At 35.7% G+C, this 22,291-nt stretch overlaps 1 protein-coding gene across 1 annotated transcript in view; it reads right to left on the reverse strand.

Moving 5' to 3' along the window:
* The window catches only part of LOC150086960 (KICSTOR complex protein SZT2-like), a 1,378,951-nt gene that overhangs the window by 1,033,308 nt on the left and 323,352 nt on the right, over positions 1-22,291 (reverse strand). Inside the window, exon 20 of the mRNA XM_090372336.1 lies at positions 9,015-9,112. Within this exon, the coding sequence (XP_090228462.1) occupies positions 9,015-9,112 (98 nt within the window). The remainder of the gene's footprint in view (positions 1-9,014; positions 9,113-22,291) is intronic.

Here is a 22,291-nt window from a genome sequence, read left to right on the forward strand (position 1 = left end):
AATATTTCCGATGTCTTTCAAAACGAGATGAGAAGAGGATAGATTATTTCAAATAGGTGATAGATACTGCACCGAGAGAATCAGTATAAATTATAGCAGACCATAATTTACACTGGGGAAAGCCTGCAGATGTTTATCAAGGCTAGTGAATTGCATACAGCTCAACTCTCAGTATGCTACATTCTAGGGGTAGTGAAATACTGTCTGTGAAGGAATGAAAAATGGCTGTTGCACCATCGGTGTATACTGTAAATTTATGTGAATTTTCTAAGGTATGGGCAGCATGCAGTTATTGGAAACTACGGGCTAGAAAACTATTCTTACCCCATTGTGTGAAGGGGTCATCGCAGTGAGGAATAAGAGTCCACCACAGTGGATCAGAAAAGCAAATATCCTGATGGATGTTACTGAAATCCAAATCCAGTTACATGGTTGCTCTTTCAGGTGAAGTCCCACAAGTTAAGGTTCTCTGGAGGCTTTGCTACACAGAAAGGAAAACACCAGGGAGAGATAATTCCAACTTGGATTAGTAGGAAAGTTTTGTATTTTTGCTGCATATGGACATAGGAGGGTCTTCTGTTCTTTTGAAGAGATAAGGGGGTTCATTAGCTTCAGTGCACAAACTGTGCACAGAAGAGCACTAAGCTAAATAGCATTAAGTCATTGCAAAACACTTTTCCTGGCTGAGCCAGATAGCAAGGATCAGTTACCAAGCCGTGACCTGATTAATGCTTTATAGAGATATAATAATGAGTCTCTATCTGTGCCCCATGATGTAATTGATACCAATCGAAGAATATTTACTTTCTGTAAGCAGTTTTGCACCTGGTCGTACCCAGAGATTCTTAGCACCCTCTGAAGTTCACAGCTGTGTTACATGAGACTGAAAGTTCAAATTATTTTCATTATAAGCCTGGAAAACTGATGGCATTAGAAACCAGGATCAGATTATTCTTTATTTGAAGTTCAAAGGTCATGGTGTAGTGCATATCATTTGCAAGTGGATAGCAGTAGATTTTTGGACAGACATTCAGTATCCATTTTGCATGTCTAACATTCTAATTTATTTATCACTAAGTGGAGTTGTCTTTCTATAGTACTCATATTGTAAGTGTGACAGGAAATGATGAGATTATTTGCATATATATATGCTTTTAGAGTGGTGTGGATGTCTCAGATCATGCTGTTTACTCTGATTGCAAATAATTTTGCACTGGGAATAGACTCGTAATACACCCTCTTCTTGAATATGTAATGGAGTCTAGTTGCAACCCTGAAAAGTCTGAGGTTGAGGAAGTTCTGTATCATTTGGGGTAAGTAACCTCTTAGGTCAAAATTATGCAGGTCTTTGAGGATGCCATAACTCCATGTGGTGCCAAATCAATTTCTTTCTCAATATCCAATGATACTATTACCAAATGTTATCTCTTTACAAATGCATTGCAGATGTTAACTTCAGCTTTGAAGTTAACATCTACAATGGATGCACATCTAAAATGGATTGGTTCTTTCAAAAGCCATACTGGTGGTTAATCAAGATATTATGTGTTTGAGATTCATGTAAGTCTATGATGAACCATCTTTTCGAGTATCTTGTCTAAGCTGGAAAGGGAAACTGGTTCATAATTATTTGTTAAGGAGGGGGGGGGATCTTTCCCTGCTTGAAAAAAGGGCAAGACAATTGAATAATATCATGAGAGTAGATATTTGTTTTCTCTAAAGATACAGTTGAAAAAAGACCAATAAGGTCATATTGTTGTTGTTGTTATTATTCGGTTTAATGACACAAGAGCTACTAAGACTAAATTGTGTCTGTTCATCGTTAATTCACATGAAGCAAAGGAGGTCATAGTTTTCTCACTAAGATGATGCAGCAGATGCTATCTGGGCATACAGCAATGCTAGAAGAGTTATGTAAGGACTGTTTAAAGTTATTTTAATTTAAAATGTTGATTATATAGATAGGGCTGCAGTATCAAAACTGATATGGTACAACATTTGGTACAACATTTAATATACTTTTCAGTTATGAAATGCAGAAGTAGTTGATACTGCAGAGAAAGCTTCAGTAAATGCTTCTACTATCTGCAGGAGAGGACAAATCTTTATCCCTCCAGCAAACTATTACTGAAGGAACTTAATGATATTTACCATTCAGAGCCCAAATTCTTTTTCGAATTAACCATTAATCTGCATTTTTATTAATGGTGCTGGCAAATTTAATCAAAGATTCTTGTTTAGCCTTCTGTCTGATTGCCATGCCTTCTGCTTTGAATATTTTTTAATTAATGAAGTTAGATAATACGGGAAATTTACAAAATTGGTTCAAAAGCTTAATCTTCCTTGATTTTGCAGGGCACAGTTCCTACTCCACCAGTGATTGCAATGTCAACTACCTGCTCATGAGTTTGGTATTCACACATTGGCTGCAATTAATATTTGGTTAGTAATATGTCCAATTACATCTTCAACAGGAGAGGAACAAATTAACTGATCATCAAGATGGACATGTTTTGAGTAACTATTCCAGTCTGCCAAACTGAGTTTGTATATTAGAGTTCATAGGGAAGAGATTACAGCTATGTGGTTCATTCAGCACTAACCATTCCATACTCAGATATATAAGAGAACATATTGGTAAATCTAAAGCAGGGGGATGCAGAAAGGTCAGGGAATGACCACCGCATATCCCGTAGCAATATGGCCTTAGTTACTAATGCTCCTAAAAACCAAAAATAACATATCTGGATATAATAATTTTATAATAATTTATTTCCTTCTTAAATATCATTTACCTACTGCATTGATTACCTTCTTTAAAATATTAGCTGACTGGTGGAATAAGGCACTCTACTAAAATTTAGAGTTTTCTGTTCTTACATGATTTTATACCTCAGAAGAATTTCTCAATTTTAAGGCCAACTAACTAACAGCTGTTTATAACTCGGTTTTTATGATTTCAGAAATGTCATTCGTTTTTTTTTCAATCACATACCATTTTTTGACAAATCACTTAAGTTGATGTCATAAGCTGTATTATTGAATTTACTAAAAAGGTTTTAGGGTTAAAAACCTCAGACTACAGAAAATTTACTAATCAAACAAGTTAGTGCACATCATCATGTTAGTTTGTAGTAAATCACAAAAGTAGTTGAAATGGCATAGTTTTTGTTATATTTCATATTGAATGCCTTCACAAAGAGTTGCCTTCATACTGCACTACCTCAAATAAGCAATGCTTCACCAGTAAAGAAGACTAATGTTACTTATTCTAGGAGGATACCATTGCCAAAACAATGCCATTTCACCTACATCAGTGATTTACTACAAACTACCATGATCCTATGGACTAACTTGCAGGATTAGTCAATTTTCGGTAGTCTGAGGCTTTTAGCCCAAAAACCTTTTTAGTCTATACTGTTGCACACCATCTGGCATCTCTCATATTGTGGAGTTATACTTCATAACTGGGTTGTCACTTATTGTAACACCACAGTACCTACCCATCGACCAATAAGAGGCCAAAAAGTCTTGACACAGTGCTGTCTGGATGGTGGTATCTGCCGAGAATAAGTAATATTAGTCTTCTCCACTGGTGAAGCATTGCTTATTCGACGTGCAATATCAGGCAACTCATTGTGAAGGCATTCTCAATATGAGAAATAACAAAAACCATGACATTTCACATATTTTGGTGATTTACTATGAACTAACATGATGCTATGCCCTAACTTATTCGATTACTAACTATATTAAGTCAGAATAAAAATGCTAGGAATTTGTAAACTAAATCATCACAAGTTGTCAACATTGTCTTCAGTTATTTGTTTCTTGGCCTTGAGAGCTCCATGAAGCAGTGTTAACAGCATGAGCTCAGTTTATTTTTGAGGTTATTGTGTCAAACTTGTGCTGAACAGGGAGTAAAGGTCTTTGCACAAGTGTTTGAACAATCCAAACTTATTTTGTTATATTTGTGGAAGTTATGTAGTCCTCAAGCACAAAGACAAGATATTACAGAATTTGTAAAAAAAAATGAATATTGTGCTTATTTTGAAGTGAAACTCGGTGACCAAGATAAACAATGTTACTTATTGTAACACTGTTGTATTGTATTGTAAAACGACATAGCCTTTGGGTTCCACATAGTTTGCCAAACCTGTGTTGAAACACTGAGATTGTGAAAAAAATGGGAAAAAAAAGAAGGCTATGTCATTTTCAATTCCCACAATTTGGTGAGTGCCTACAAAACACTGTGATGACTTACTTTTGCTTAGTTAATGTTAAGGGATACAATGCAAAGAGTAAGAAGGGTACTGTGTATCCTAATATTACTTCTTCATTAGACCAGTCCTGCATGACAATAATCTGCCAATTTCATTACTTCCACTTATATTGTTGGACACGTTGGCACTAATGATATTAAGAGTAGGAGACCGGCAGAATTACTTAACAAGTACAGGTCAATGTTGAAAAAAAGCCATGAGTTAGATGAGTTAGGGTTGAATTTGAAAGTGTCTGCAATTCTGCCCAGACACAATAGGAGGGAGTATATAATGAGAGTCTTGTTGATCAATTCAGCCATAAAGAGACTGGGCAAGGCTCAAGGGGTAGAATTTTTCTCAGCCTGCTCTGTGTTTCTTAACAGGAGAGACTGCTTCTACAGGGATGGGATACACTTAAATAGAAAGGGTGCTAGAATATTTGCTGATGCTATTAAGGCAGAGTTAGGTGATCGGATAACTGCTAGCTTCGGGGGATACAGGGACTAATAGATTAACAGTAGCCACAGGCAGAGGTGAAAATGATTCTTGCACTGCTTCAATTGAAATGCAATTGAGCAGCGGACTGGAAAGCAAAGCAATGGGGATTTCCAGGACTGCTGGGAATCATAGTGGAACAAGTAAATACATGGGCTATGTTAGGGTAACTAAGAGTAGAAACAGGTGCATGTATACTTGTGTGTACAACAATGCAAGGAGTATAGTTAATAAATTTGATGAGTTAGAAGTGCTGGTCAAGACATCAAAGGCAGAGATTGTTGGGATATCAGAAACGTGGTGTCACACATACATAAGCAGTGCAGAATTGGAATTTGAGGAATACAATGTGTACAGAAAGGATAGACAGGACAGGAAGGGAAGAGGGGTTATGCTGTTAGTTAAGAAACACATAAAATCTAAGGAAGTGCATCCAATTGATGTTGGTGGACAATGCAATGTTAAGTCTGTTTGGTGTGACATAAGCACTGGGAAAGTAAAAATGAGAGTAGGTGTGTGTTATAGGCCTAATGAATCTGATGAGTATAATGAGCAATTGTGCAGAGAAACAGAGTGGGCCAGTAAATCAGAGTGAATGGGGGATTATAATTTTCCAGAGATTGACTAGAATTTGTGGGTTGGTCACACTCACACTAGAAAGGCTTTTATGGATTTATTGGATGACTGTTTCCTACAGCAGCATGTTCAGGAGTAATACTCCTGATTTGATTATCAGTAGTGATTCTTCATGCATTAAGAATCAGCAGATAAAGGAACCACTATGTGGCAATAATCACAGTGTGCTGAAGTGGGATTTACTCAGAGGTAAATACCATCAGAGGTAAAGGGAAGGGTTTTTGCTTTTGTAAAGGTGACCACGGTGGTCTGAGACAGTATTTAAATTTCTACGATGGGACCAACTGATGACGCCACCAACAGCAAATTCAAAATGGGAAGCATTCAAAGAAATAATCTTGGAAGCTACTAGGCTTTTCATACCAACTAAGCCGACCAGACTAGCCAGGTGGGTAAAGTGCCTGTCTGGCAACCCAAAGGTCGCGGGTTCGAATCCCACCTCGGGCTTGGATATTACGATGGTGCCGTACTGTCCGGTTGGACCTCATGGCCACGATACACGAAGGAAGCAGGAAAAAACTGGTTCCTTCGTGTACTGCTCACATCATACGATAAAAAAAAAAATTAAAAAATACCAACTAAGAAATATTATTCAAGATTCAGGCCTAAATGGATGTCAGATGAACTAATTAGACTTGTGGCAGAGAAGAAAAATGAATGGGATACATATAAATTAACAGGTGACACAGAAGCCAATGATAGATATAAGATGGTCTGTAGCCAGGTCACAACAGAGGTTAGGCAAGCAGGCAGGCAGGCAAAGGCAATTACAAGAAATCTTTGGCAAAGGATGCAAAGAAAAACAGCAAAGAGTTCTTTACTTATGTAAACTCTAGAAGAAAGGGGATAAATCAGATTGGTCCACTTGATATCAATGGTTCAACTCTTGATGATCCTGCTCAGGTAGCTAACAAACTAGATGAAGATTCTGCATCTACATTCAGACATGAAGAGTCATTCAGGGAGGGGAATGCCACAGTTGTATTAAACTCTGGCAGTAAGCTATATAATCTTGTAATAACTGAGAGTAAAGTGGAGGAGAAATTGTTGAGGATAAACATTAGAAAGGCACTTGGGTGAATGGAATCTATCCAGTTATATTAAAGAAGACAGCAAAGGAAGTAAGCAAACCCTTAACCATAATTATGACAGCTTCCCTGGACTGGTTCCTTCGTGTATTGATCACATCATACGATTAAAAAAAAAAAAAAAAAAAACACGCACACATTATGTCTATGGGAAATAAATTCCCATTTTATGAGTGCGCATGCTAGGAATGAATTAACTCGTAAAGTTGAGAACTACCTGTACCCATATCTACTGTACATCCTTCTACCATATTTCCAAGAGTGGGAATTAGCTAAAAATTGACTGTATAATCACTTTGTGATATATTCAGTTTAGTTTCAGAGTAATTTTTGCAAAGAGTACTCGTCAGAGACTAATTACTATTGACACCCAGTTTCTTGCCTCAGCTAGAAATACAATAAAAGAGTATATCAGAGGAACACTAATTACAACAGCTACCTCTTTAGAGGAATATGGCTACCATTCATCAACTGTGTTACGTTGGTTAAAGTTAATTTTTATAAATAACAGCACATATTTATGTTAAAAAAACTGGGAAAATAATGGTAACATTTTTTTTGGATATAAAGTGCTTAACTTATAATGCAATCATTTAAGTCTTTGCCTGGCACCTACATTATATTGAGGTTGCGCTGCATTTCCAAATCAGAAATAAGCATAATAAAACCAAAGTATAATCTTCAAATAACACAGTTTACTTATGAACCATGCTGCTCAAGGAATATCTAAGATCAGATTTGTTTATAACAGGATGGGAGGGTGAAGACTTGCATTAGGCCAGTTGCTGCACTTGTGGAGTCTGTATGAATTATGACATAGGGAGGGAGTCAGTATGACATAGTAAAAATACTGACATTTAACACACTGACATTTTGCAAACTGGCATAACTGACATTTTGCACTCAGAATTTAACTGTACATAATGTAAATTTGGCATAAGTAAGAAAGGCTGCTGTGCCTAATGTGCTGTCAGCTTTCCATAAATCAGTATATATCTGGATACAATGGGAATTTGTTGACACCTATACCACATGCAGTTGTTTTATATTTATATAAAACAACTCCCCATTTAAAAAAAAAAAATGTTTAGCAAAAATGGTCCAGATCTGGTTCAGAAGTTTCTTGGAGTACATCATCTAAATATATATTCCAGTGTTGCATTAGCCATTGAAGCCTTATTCCAGAAGGTTTATTAAATTAGGTTTATTGTTATAGTAGTTCCTTTTCCATTGTGGACCATGACCCATTAGGAAGCTTCGGTCTGTTTTTTCAGGGAAAACAGACTGAAGAACTCGGAAAAATACAAATATAATGCCAATCAGGGATGAGAGAAAATAACAATACATAATGTTAAAATTGTTAACAACATAAATTCTGAAATAATTATTGAAATTAATGAATGTGGTACAGTTCTGTGCCAACAGAATTTTCTGTATCGCAGCCTAGAAACAAAGGGGTTCAAACTCTTCTAAAATGAAATGTTGAGTCTAAATAATTATATAAAATATGTAATTGAAGGGAAAAAATACAGAGGATTGCAAATGTACTCAATTCACACCATAGTGCACTAATACTTATAGAAATTATTTTAGAAGCACATATGAAAATATAAGCCTGCTGAGATGTGAAACTCAAACTTCAACAATCTTGTCTCTTCTACAGCTAGCACTTCTGAAGACTGGTGGATTTGTGAAATGAAATGCCAGAGGATAAAGAACAAAATACAATTAAATAAAATAGAGAAGGATTTTGACTCAAAGAATTTCTCAAAATAATGCCTTTTAAACTAAATGCAGTGCAGTGTAAGTTGAACAGATCTGTAATCCTGCACATTTAACTCTAGTATTTTATATATCTTTAATTGTACTGCAAATGCAAATTGTGATTAATTATTATTATTATTATTATGATTAATTGCCATTCTTAATACAGAAGATTATAAGGCTTCTACATTTCAGAGATACAAATGTTTTACATATGCAATCCAGTCTTTATAGGTGCTCTAAAAAGATATATTTCTATCTTTCTAGAACACTGCGGAAGACTTGTTTTGGGGGAACAATGTCACAAAACCAAACATGCCCAAGATGATAGACACTTTTAATCACCTGCTAAGGTGTTTGAAGGTCTTAAAAAGGTTAAGTAAACCTAAAATTGGAAAAATATATTTCCATTCTCTAAGATAATGCTAATCACAAAATACAGATACCAATAATGAAAAGATAATGGTAGACTGGATATAAAGAAATTGGCTTTAATTCAGAGTTACCAATTTTTAAAATAAGCTATAATCTACACCTGTGGAATCAGAGACAGATAGATTGAAGACATGAAAGGAGGTGGGGAAATTAAAGGAATCAAAAACATCTGGATAAAAAAATTGTAGATAAAATATGAGGTTAAGAATACTTCCCCCCCATGGTAAGTTGTGTAAGTTCTGTTCCCTTTCTTTGTATTATTTCTCCATATTTTATAAGTATAAACACAGAATTAACAATAAAAAAGGCAATTATACTAAACTGTGAAACTCACAGGTCTTTTACAGCAGTATTTGTGTGAGGAGGAAACAGGACATACTGGATCACACAGGAATGAACATCTTCAGTATTTGCTATTTCACCGTATTTATTCTGATTATTGACTAAAGGTACCTGAAAATGTGAATGCATAAAGCTGAATTAGAAATAAAGTTAGTTCTTCAGAACAGCTCCTGTCAATGATCAAAAAAAAAAAAAAAAATGTATTATTAAAATAATTAAAATAACAGCAGGTAAGCAATTTTGAAAGCATCAAAGAAATATGTTAAATACAAAGGGTACTAGGAAAGTTTTGCAATACAGCTTTGTTTATTTAATTTTTTCAAAGTAATTTCCTCTACATTCAATACACCTCTCCATCCTCCGAAACCAATCTTTAAACCAGTTCTGCCAAGTTTCACTAGGGAGTAAAGCACACTCGTTGTCCCAAGCCCGTAGAAGGTCCTCATCACTGGAAAACCGCCTCCCTTCTAGCTTCATTTTCACATGCGGGAACAGTGCAAAGTCGCAGGGAGCAAGGCCTGGACTGTAGGGAGGGTGCTCGAGAAGTTTCAGTCCTGTCGTGGTCAAATATTTGGTGCAGGCTTTGGCGCGGTGAGCTGCAGCATTATCGTGATGGAGGTACCAGGTGTCCATTCTTGACTTTAGCCGCAGGTTCTTCATAGATCCAATGACTTTAGGCAGGCATTGTTCAGTATACCACTTAGCTGTGACTGTCTTCTGCGTGTCCAAAACGACACGTTCCACAATTCCACTCGATTTGAAAAATACAGCTATCATTTTCTTCTTTACAGATCGGGATTTTCTGACAATTACGGGTGTGTCGTCATCATCAAAGACCCAAACTTTGTTTTGAGCCTTGGTCGGCAGATCGTAATAGTACTGTTAAGTCTCGTAACCTGTCACGATGTTGTTCACATACCGAGATTGTCCCTTATCAAACTTTTTTAACATCTCCCGGCACCAAGTCACACGTCGTGTCATCTGCTCTTCAGTCAGTTGATGCAGCACCCAGAGAGAACAAAGTTTCTTCACGTGCAAATGATCTTGCAGAATCGAACGAATTGCTGGTGCATTTAGGCCCAAAGTATCCTCTATCTGCTGGTAGGTCACTCGCCTGTTTTCGTCAAGTATTTTCCTCACAGCAGTAACGTTTTCCTCCGTAACTGACGTTCGTGGCCTTCCCGGCCTCTCAGAATCCTCCAGAGTGAAATTTCCCCTTTGGAATTCTCTATACCACCTGAATATCGTTGTACGATGTGGACAATCATCATCTAATGCAAGAGTCATTTCTTCTAAGCACTGGTCTATGGTTAAACCACGCACGAAATTATACCGCAAAACTGTGCTTATCTCATTTCGTGACCACGATGCCATCGCAAGCACTTTACACTCTCACTACTAATGAATAACTGAGCCCATTGACTTGGCGCGGCGGCTACTATGCACGTATGAACATGTCTCAACATGCAGCAACAAGCAGCTTCCTGTGATTCATTGTTGCGTCATATTGCAAAACTTTCCTAGTACCCTTTGTACATTCATTATCACAGCACAGAGAGTCTGTAGGATGAAACTGCAAAAATCAGAAAACAAAATGTATTACAAAGACTTGAAATTAGCAATTGCACAAATCTTTATTCTTTGTAATAAGGTCTTGCAGAGAATTATATGACTGTTAAAAATTAATTGTATGGTAATAATCACATGAAATAAGAAATATTAGAAAAAAAAGTAAAACAAATCTTAATTTTTTTTTTTTTTTTGTAACCCACAACACAAAGGATTAATGGAAAATCTAATAATCTATAGAGTGGTGTTTTAAACTCTAACAATAATAGCATATGTTTTAATTAAAGCAGTGATAGGCTAGTTCAACTGTTTTGACAATGGAAGGCCAGAAAATAAAGCTGCTGCTATTGCACAAGAAAGACAGATTTCTCAAGTGCACTAATATATCATGAAGGAAGCAGCCCATTGTGCAGCATTACAATGTATTGCTAGTGAAAGGAAATCATCACTTCAAGCTACTGGAAATGTGAAGTTCCATTCCCCAGATAAAACAAGCAACTGACATGGATGAATTCAACTGAAATCCTACAACATAAAGTATTAAAATTTTATGATGGAGAGCAATTTTCTACTACAAAAAAAAAAAAAAAAAAAAATTAAATAAATAAAATTACTTATGGAACTAGAACTAGGGTTTGGAGGCAGTGAAACATTTTCTGCAAATTCTAAAATCCATATGATTCAAGAACTGCAAGTGCACTGATGGCAGGAAACATCTCATGAAAAAGAGTGACAATACATGAGATAATAAATTAGGAACTACAAGTGTATATTATGTTGAAGAGCATGGATGAATCAAAATGACATCAACAAATATTACTGGAAAATAAATTACAGGTTGGAAGATCTCAACATCCCCACCAGTAAAGATAGTCAACTAGCATGGCACATTGAATTTGTCATAGCATTTATAAATGAAAGAAAATTAATCTACAGATTACATTCCAGCAACAATGGTGACCTAACATCCATAAAAAACGTGGTTCATATGGCAGTTTCACCAATAACCTGCACCAAAATCTGTAATTCTTAACACCACGGTTTTTCTTTTAGTCCTGATGGATTACTTTTTCATTCCAGGTTTTACCACAGGAAGTCTTATCAACTGATCAGTGACAAAGCAGGTAATAAGACTATTTGAATTAGTAGGAAATGCACTAAGAAAAAGAAAAGTGGACTTTTCCCATTCTAGTTCTTATTTGTGGCTTTTCAAGTATAGAACAACTTAAAATAAACTGTTAAAATTAAAATAAACTACTTAAAATAAACTGAACTAACGCAGAACCTTACACACTTATGTAGAGTTCTATATAAATCACATCCTTGGCCATGGAATATACTTGGCACCCACAAGTGATAACATGCAATCTTGTCAATCTGGAAGCAAAATTTAAAATTCTTGAAAGAATAAAGGCAGGTGATGATATCATAGTGGTGGTCCAGGTCTACAGCAAGGTTGTTGTTGTTGTTATTTTAGTTTTTAGGAGCATTAGCAACTAAGGCCATATTGCTCTGGGAATATGCGGTGGTCATTCTCTGACCTTTCCGCATCCTCCGTATTCGGTGGTCATAGGCTCGAACCCCGGTCTAATCAAGAAGCGTGTGCTACGCACTGCTGCTCCTGCCCACCTGGCTACGGAGGTACCCTACAGAAAGGACATTTATAAAGGAAAAAACAAAAACAAAAGGAGATTCAAGAAGTGTCGTGAGAATGTGGTCTTGAACTCGGGCTCGAGACAGTCAGTTTTCCATTAGAGGTCGAGTATTTGAAGTGAGTTTCTTTGTGGGTTGCCCATCGGTAAAGTGAAATTGCTATCAAAAATGAAAATAAAAATATGAAAAAAAAAAGTTCCTTTTTATTTTTGATGCAATAATATCCACTGCATCTGCTTATGTATTACCTGACTCGATTTCATCGAATCAGGTGATACGACTTCTGGATCTAAATTCCAGAGAATTTTGATGTTTGTAAGCCCAAACTGGAATTTGAGGGTAACGGGTACAATTTCTTCCCCTTCTCTGATTTTCAGAGCTATATTTGTGCTGCCATAAATTATGAACTGTGCCCGGTTTTAGATGGAAACATAGATAAGTGATGGATGCATGTAATGGAAGGTTGAAACCTTCCATTTTGCATTTTAACACATACTTCAAAATTCAAATATAGGAGTATACTCGTGAATGAAGATTATATCTAACTTTGTACTCCAGAGAGGCATAATGAAATTAACAGAAAATTCATTAGGTAAATATACAGAGCAGCTAGTTTCAAACATTTGAAACATGAAGGCCATCTTTTAATTGAAAAATTTTCTGCAGACACCCAAAACTTAATAGGTTGGTTTTTGTTTTTGGTTTTTTTTGCTGTAAATTCTTGCAGTTTTTATATAGTGATAATAAATTTTGAACTTCATTTGCAGGCATTGGAATATCACTATTCATTTAAAGCTTGAAATACTTACAATCAGGTTCTCTTCCCAATCAGTTCCCAACCAGCTGTAAACTGCAGTGCATAGGACTGCAGTTTACAAAATACTAACAGAGGATTTAAATTAGTACTCTATACCAGGGGTACACAAATTATTTTGAATTATTATTAGGACAGCACTGTCTTAAGGATGATTTAATAGAAAAGCATGATAATGCATTACCTGATGGAGTGCTCAGAACTTAGAATAATTGTAATTAGCTATGGACAATTTTATTTTTTATGTAGCTTTTATAGGACTTTTCTCAAAGTGGGTATCATTTCTATAGAAGCCAGATTTTCATTTTCAAAAATCAAGAGAGATGGTAATTGTAAATAGGAGAAAAGTAGATTTTTCATAAAAAGTAATAGATATTTGGAAATCCAAACTCTGGACTTGAAATTAAATATCACTGACAAACACATGCAATTAAATTTGGATAAATTTAGTTAAATTAAGCAGATAGGTGGAGAAGATTAAAACTGGTAAATGCAAGGCACTGCATACAGTAATTCCAGAATAACATACCAATTGGATGGTATAACACTCAAGGTGGCAGAAAACGAGTTAGTTAGTTAGTTATTTGGTTTTTAGGAGCATTAGCAACTAAGGCCATATTGCTCCGGGATATGCGGTGGTCATTCCCTGACCTTTCCACATCCTCTGTATTTGGTGGTGACAGGCTCGAACCCCGGTCTAATCAAGAAGCATGTGCTATGCACTGCTGCTCCTTCCCACCTGGCTACGGAGGCGCCGGCAGAAAACGAAAGAGACCAAGAGGTAATTTTACAGTCCAACATGAAGTTCTCTGGGCAGTACAGAAAAGTTGCTAAAACGGTTCATGAGGTTCTGTCAATGATATACAGGAACTTTTCCAGAAGGGACAAGGTGATATTTCCCATTTTCATTTTCATTTTAAGAAAGATGAATTTTAAAATGAATTTTCATTTTAAGAAAGATGTGGATCTCTTGGATTAGATGCAGGGAACAGTAACCAAATTAGGCAAAATCACAAAGGAGAACTCTAAAAAACTTCAGTTCTGCAAACTGTAGAGCTTGGGAACTGGTTGGGAAGAGAACCTGATTGCAGTATTTAATGGACTGAATAAATGTAACGATGATAGTATTTTAACTCTCTCTCAGACAATGCACACAAACAAGGGGGCCCATAAACTTAAATTGAAAAAGGATGGTTGCAGGATAAATGTGTGGAAATTTTCTTTCATCCAGAGGGTAAACTGATCGTTGGCACAAAATACCATCTGGTGTGAAAGTGGGTAGATAGAATAAACTTAAGAAAGAATTAGACATATTATTAGACAAATGAGGTGGGTAAGTTTTTTCCTTTAATTTAGTTATTTTTTTGCTGATTCTACATAAGTTTGCTTAGTAGTACTAATTATAATAATAATAAACACCTACAAGGAATTCCACAGATGAAAATTACTTAAATTATGCAATGCAAATAAACATTCAGGATGATGCTATTATCTTCATTTTGGAATGCTACATTTATTTTTTGAATTTCATTCTATGTGCTGCACATTACTGTTAAGTTTATTTATTTTCAAAAAAATATCTCTGATTACACTAATTTTGTGCCAACTGAAATTGAAAAATTACACATTACAAAAAACAAATCTGTTATACTTTCCAGATTTTATAATAAAAGGGAGGATCAATAAGTAATGCGCAATTACCCACAACACACACATGCGCACAAGGAGGGGGGGGAAGATCTACGATGTACACTCGTTGTACTAGTACTTACGGCGCCTCCGTAGCCAGGTGCAGCAGTGCATAGTACACGCTTCTTGATTAGACCAGGGTTCGAGCCCGTGACCACCAAATACGGAGGATGCAGAAAGGTTGGGAAATGACCACCGCATATTCCCGGAGCAATATGGCCTTAGTTGCTAATGCTTCTAAAAAAAAAAAAAAAAAAATACTAGTACTTACCTATTAACACACCTAAAATCATTTTTCTGTTTTTTTTTTGTTTTTTTTTGATCTGAAGATGGGAATGGACAAAGTGACAGCCATTTCATGGAACAGTGTGTGATGGAGTTGCCATTGAAATTGGGTGATCGGTTGGCCACATTTATCCATTAAAGCAATGTCCAGAGGTGGCTCCAATGGATTTTAGAATATAATTTCCACATCAAGGATAAACCAAGAGCCGAAAGACAAATATCTATCAAACACAGTGAAAATGAAGAACTTATTCGCTAGCTCATTCAAAATGACAGAAGCATAACCATTAAAGTGATGGAGCTTCAAAAAACATCAAAGGTTAATGTTTTGACCATCATGAACAGACTGGGGTACAGAAAAATCTGTTTTCAGTGGGTGCCTAAGCTGCTCACACAAGAGATGATGGCTTAAGGAAAGAGATCTGTGAAGGTCATCTGGAGACGTTTGGTGCTAGTCCTGAGTGCTTTAAAGGGGTTGTCACATGATGAAACATGGCTCTTTCGTTATGACCCACAAACAAACAAACATATTGTAACTTTCTTCTGCATTCAAAATGGCATCATTTTTATCAATTTCTTGGGAAGTTGAACAACCATCAACAAATAAATATACTGCCTTTTCCTGGAAAGGCTAAATTGAGTTCTGAAAACCAAAAGACCTGAACTGAATCAGCAGGACTTCAAGTTTCATCAGGATAATGCAGGGCCGGACACATCATAGATGACACTGTCAAAGATCACCCAGCTGGGGTGGAGCACAATGCCTCGCCTACTGATCAGATTTTTTTTTTTTTTTTGTTTGTTTGTTTGGTAGACTGAAGGCACACATGTATGATAAGGTGTTTGAGAGTGATATGGAACTCATTTCTGACATTAAAAATTGGTGAAAAAAAAAAAGTCTACTACCTAATTTTTACCAAAGTGCATTCACTGCCTGGAAAAAAACACTGGAGAAAAAAATGCAGCAAGGAGTGTGGTCATTCTTACATTGAGTGATATTTTCAAAAAATTGAAAGACTGTATTTTATATATATGAGGTATGGTTACAATATTTAAAATGATAAAGATGTTACAGCTTATAGTGTGTTACTTATTGACCCACCCTTATACATGGAAAATCCTCTGTATATGCTTTCTTAAATATTATTTCATACTTCTGTGGCATCTCAATTGAAGGACACTTAACTAACTTTGCATGACACACATTATAAAAAAGTAATTACCACTGTAAAGCATATTCAACTTACTTTATTCAACACAGACTAGCAAACCCAACCCACAATTCATTAACAAGACAATCTGTTAATGAAAAATAAGCATTAAGCTGGAGATTTTTTTAATGAAAAAACTCTGAATTTAACAACAAAGCTGCAATTCTACTATAGTGCAATTCAATATATAGTTGTTTTGGATAAAAACAAGCATGATCATATCTCTTGAGAGGGATAAAAAAAATGCAGTTTATGGCAAAACACAAATTTTGCAATACACCCTACAAAAGCAAAAATTATATATCATAGAGGGAAACCATCTAATGCAAGTATATTCTGCAAAATTATTTTTTTATAAACAACAGGACTTATCCGAAATAAATTACTGCTGATTTTGGTTTCTCTCTTATCTTCCATCAGTTAGAGATTCAATCAAAAAAGCACATGAAAGAAATGTAAACTACATGTGAGAAACTCATTAAAATATGTAAGTGTATCCCATCCCTATAGAACCAGACTCTCCTGTTAACAAGGACAAAATATGCTGTAAAGAATTCTACCCCATGAGCCTTGCACAATCTCTCCAAGGCCAAATTGATTAACAAGGGTCTCACAACATACTCCCTGCTATCGAGTCTGGTCAGAATTGCAGACACTTTCAAATTTAACCCTAATTCAAGATTTTTTTCAATATTGCCCTGTAAAGTAAGACTGCACATCTTGTACTCTTAATGTCATTAGTACAATATCACCTTTTGTGCCCTTAAAAGATGCCTGCCCTACATCGCCATACCAGAGGTGTAAGTTGATCATATTTGCTCTACATCATCAACTTATGCCTCTGGCAAACATACCCTGATCCTATTCCACCTACTCTTTTTGCCATCTCCCTGAAAATGAGTCACAGACAACAATTAGCTCCTAAGGGACCAGCAGGGTTACTGCTGTGTTCCCTGATGATCAAGTGCAAGCTCTGGCATCAGTGTGTGGGAAGCTGAGAGCTTGATAGGCCCTCCAAAAATGGAAAGTATATATGACAAGATGAACAATTTCCATATTTTTAAAGTTTGCTACTGGTTACAGGTACCATTAGCATTAGTAGTGGCATATGATGCAAGAAAGAAAGCTTAGAAAGAAAGCATCAGCCATAAAAAAAAAAAAAGTCGATAGCTTAAAAAATTCAAGTTCTTCCTGGAATTTTTTAAGCTATCAACTTCCACAACAACAGATGGAAGTTTGTTCCAGCAATCAACTACCTGCTAGCTAAAGCAAATTTCTGCACATCTATTCTGCAATCATCTTTCCTCAATTTGAATTTATACCCTCTCAAGTGCTTAATCTGAGCAAGAAGAAGAATTGCATCAGCATTGAGCATGCTCAATCCATCCAAGACCTTATATACACCTCAATCACCTTGCAGGTCTCCAGATGCTTGAATTTGCAGAACTTTATGAAACCTTTTTTAGTAAGACCACCCCTCTGTTCCCCTCACCAAACTTGCTACCCTTCTCTTCTCTTCCAGCAGCTCTACATCCTTCCAAAAATGAGGCCTCCAGACCTGTATACAGTACTCGAGGTGTGGCTGAACCATTGCCTTATGTAAAGGGATAATCACCTCCTTATCCCTGCTAGCAAAATTCCTGTATATCATTGACAGGGGGCCCATGACCTGTTCTGGCAGTCTATCTACACTGCTCAGACAACTTCATAGCTGACTGCACAATTCAATTACCCCCAGGTCTTTTTCATTCTCTACTACCCTGACTGTAGTAGAGAATGAAACAGTTGGTACATTACTCTGGGGTTCCACCCAGTCGGTACATTACTCATTACTACCCATATACAGTACTTTGGATTTATCAATGTTAAACTTCAGTTGCCACTTCTCAGCCCATCTGTCCATCTTTTCAAGATCCTTTTGCAGTAGTATACTGTTATTATCATTGTTAACATCCCTCCCAACCTTTTTATCATCTGCAAACTTGGATATTAAGCCTGATATACCTTTGTCAATATCACTGATAAACACAGAAAACAACAATGGGACCAACACCAAATCCTGGGGGACTCAACTAATAACATTAGTGCACAAAGAGCAGTGCCCATTTATTACCACTCTCTGTCTTCTCTCACTGAACCATCCCTTTATCCATAGCAGCAATTTGCCCTTCATGCAATACTGCTCCAATTTGTACAGCAGTCTTTTATGTGCAAGAGTATCAAAAGCTTTCCTAAAATCCAAGTATATGACAACAAAATTATTTTTTGCATCCAGTTCCTTTGTGACCACATTGTAGTATCCAATCAAATTGGTGAGGCAATTTCCCATTAACAAACCCACGCTGGTTACAAAAGCAATGTAGGATCATCTAGATAAGTGACTACATTATTCTCCCTGGAACAGAAGTTAAACTAACAGGTCTGTAATTACTCAGATCACCCTTTGATTCTGCTTTATGAATTGAGGATACATTTGCACATCTCCATTCCGTGGGGGCTTTCCCTGAATCCAAGGATGCTTTCATAATTATGGCTAATGGTTTACTTACTTCCTTTGCTGTCTCCCTTAATATAACTCAATAGATCCCATCCACTCCAGGTGCCTTTCTCATGTTTAACTTCAACAATTTCTCAGTTAGTAGTCTCTGTAATTAAACTACAGTAGTGTGAATTTCACTGATGTTATCGTGTCATAAAGACAGTTAACTTCCAATTTCTTATAGAGGAAGTAATGAAATTTGTCTTTAAAGTATCTGTATATTAATTACAACTGATGCATTAATAAGTATAGATCTTATTGTTAAGTAAATGTATAATTTAGATTTTTCTTCTATAACATTTTTCTTAATTATTAAGCTTTGCTATTGAACTTAGTCCATTTTTCTTTATATAAAACCCCACATTGTTTTAAAATTATTCACATGTTTACTTGCTAAATATAATGTTCATTAGTTTGCTCCATGCTGAATAATTATATGGCCATCTTTCATTTTCTCACCACTGCTGTTTCTAGCACTGATTTCTAAGAGCAGCTGGACATAATGACATTCAAGAGAAGCGGAAGAGAGGAATACAGAGTGTGGACTGAAGATAAATGTACCAATTTAGTTTTCCCAGTAAAAGTTTACTGATGATTATCTTAATGATCATATTTGTTATCTTTCTGAAAGAACAAGTCCTGCTTCCCATGTTAAGATATTTTTCCTGCAACGATAAGTGTTGTAAATCCTTTAATTTTCTCACAATTAGAATTCCTTAATTATAGCATTTATGAAATAACATTAAGCAATAAAAAAAGGAGGCAACTACAGTAATTGTTTGGCTTCACATAAATGATTACTTCAGAGAAATTCAGCACTCCAGAATTAATTTTATTGATGTTTTTACTATTAGTTTGACAGTTCATGATAAATTCACTAAATAGAGTAATATCTTTGGACCAGCTCCTTGACATAAGATGGCCTCAAAACTTGCAAAACCCAATTTAGTGCTGTACCCTTGAAATATAAGAAAGACAGACTCTCCCCATGATGCCTATTATAACCTCAAACATACTGTATGATGCAAGGGATGGAGAATTTTCAGCACTTTTCTGTAGAGGCAAAAGATAAGTTTGGACACTTCAAGCCTCCAATAAGCAGAGTGGTAGTGATGTTGCAATGGTTGATGAAACATCTACCTCTAAGATTGCCTGGTGACACAGAGTTGCAGCATTCTTCTATGTAGTGTGGACACTACATAGTCTCAACTCCTGCTTACATTGGCTCACAACCCAAGTAATATCCTCCTGCACCTGAATACGAAGTGCAGTATTCCAGGACCTGCACACAGAGAGGGTATACCCAGGGTTACTAACAGTCCCACCATCATGAAGGTGCAAACACAGGATTTGGTGTCCGCAAAATTTCTCCAATCCTTTTTTTACTTTTTGCTCCTGTAATTCCTTTACTATTTCCTCTTCTGATACATTTAATAGGTCCCATTCACTTAACTCCCTTGGACAAGTTCTGTGTAGTATGTGGGACGACCTGTACTGGAATTCCACAGAAGAAAGGCAGTTTTAATAATAGATCCCAGTGAATAGGTTGTGTGGCTTCTATCAATATGTCCCCTGATTAGAATCTCTTCACCATTTTGGATGATCCTACTGCATGTTCTAAACATCCATGGATGGCAAAATGAAATAGTATGCGCACGTTGGGATGACAAAGAATGTAGTACCAGGAATTCTGGAAATTCCTGCTGAGCTGAATCTAAGTTCTTGCATTCTTGCTTCCTTCAAGTGCTTTTTGAAAGAAAAGCTAGTATTAAATAAGTGGTTTTACTGAATGTAAAAAAGTAAAAGAACTAGTAATCACTTTTGAAAAATCACACGGAGCACAGAGATCTCACTTGACACCCAGGGTCAACTAGACTTATTTCTTGAATAGATCTCAGAATGGGTTCATTACAGAGAGGTCATGGCTTACTAGTCAAGTAAATTACCATGAAGTATTTATTAAACAGTTCGATGCAGGTAACATTTTGACATTATATACTTAGACTTCAATAAACCTGTTGATACCTACCCTCAATAGGCTACTGCATAAACTAGAACCAACTGGGATTCCTGGTTAGATTCTATGCTGGATCAAAGACTGACTAAAGACAGAATTGTTAAACAAATGGATAATAGATAAACTAAAATAAGTGGTCAGTTTTTAAGAGTTGACCAGTGGAAAAAGTGGAAAAAGTGGGGTCACTCAGGGATTGGTGTTGTGCCCCCTCCTTTTTTAATTTTAAAAAAGTTAATTAATGTTTTTTACATTTCAAATTGCATTACATTTCAGGGGTATTTGCTTTTTTTCTTACATTAAATTAATTTTTTCTTTAATAGAAATGAAAGGTAAATATAGTTATCTCCTTATCAATTAATTACTAAGATTATAACTTTACAGAGCACTTAAGAAAACTCTATAGTTTTTAAGTTCTCTGAACTGAGCCATTCAGTTTAATTACAACTGTATAATATCTATTTCTCTTCTCCCGTATACCTCCCCTTCTCTGTATACACGTATATCTTTACAAATAACATCATGTTCACAATTCTTATATAACAATACATGCTGTTGTTGTTGATATTGGATTTAATGACACAAGGGCTACTAAGGCCAAATTGTGTCTGTTCATCATTTATTCACAAGCATATCATTAGAGATGTTAAATTATATGCTTCTATACAAGCAATATGTTTTAGATAATTAAACGTTCTTCAATATTTGCTTCATTTCCTAAGAAATTAGATAAATGAGGTAATATATTCAATATAGAGAGTGACTGAAAAGTGTTTGACCGGATGGTTGAATGTAAGGGACAATCATCCATAAAATGACAGACCGTAAGTTGCATCTGACAGGATCACAATACATGCAAAGTGTGGAGATTGTCTAAAGCAAACAATACTGCATTAAAACTGCAATTAATATACAATTTTCTATTTTTTTAAGATACCAATTGTAAGAGAAAAAATAAATAATAATTACCAGATTTCTATCTATCCAATTTAATGGAATTTAGCTTGACAAATATTTTTAAGAGGACCAAATATAAAATATTATTAAAATCCATTCAAGGGAAGTCAAGTTGTTACATGCAGATTGATGGACAGACATGATGAAAAACAGATGCGCGCGTGCACATGTGCGTTGGCGCACACACACACAATTTTGTATTAATATATTGAATAAAATATGCATAAATGGATGTGAAAATTACACAAAGTGCCAGAAACTAGAAGGGTGAGAATAATAGAAGAGGAAGTGTAGCAGATATGTGAAAGGTGAAAGAATATTAATATCCTAAAAGTTATGATGAATTAAGGTAAAATTAGTACAGTAGAATACAAATAAAACAAAAATAAAAATAAAATAAAATAAAAAGTAAGAAGTAGTAGAGCTGTCATCAGATATGGGGAGGAAACATATTTAGATAAAGTTCGAATATAGGTAAAGCAAAAATGCAGAATCTGATGTCAGCTGAAGCAAATATTGATACATGATCAGGTATTTC

This window comes from Mastigoproctus giganteus, chromosome 4 (genome assembly GCF_048544385.1).
Source record: "Mastigoproctus giganteus isolate SK-2022 chromosome 4, ASM4854438v1, whole genome shotgun sequence".
NCBI lineage: Eukaryota > Metazoa > Arthropoda > Arachnida > Uropygi > Thelyphonidae > Mastigoproctus > Mastigoproctus giganteus.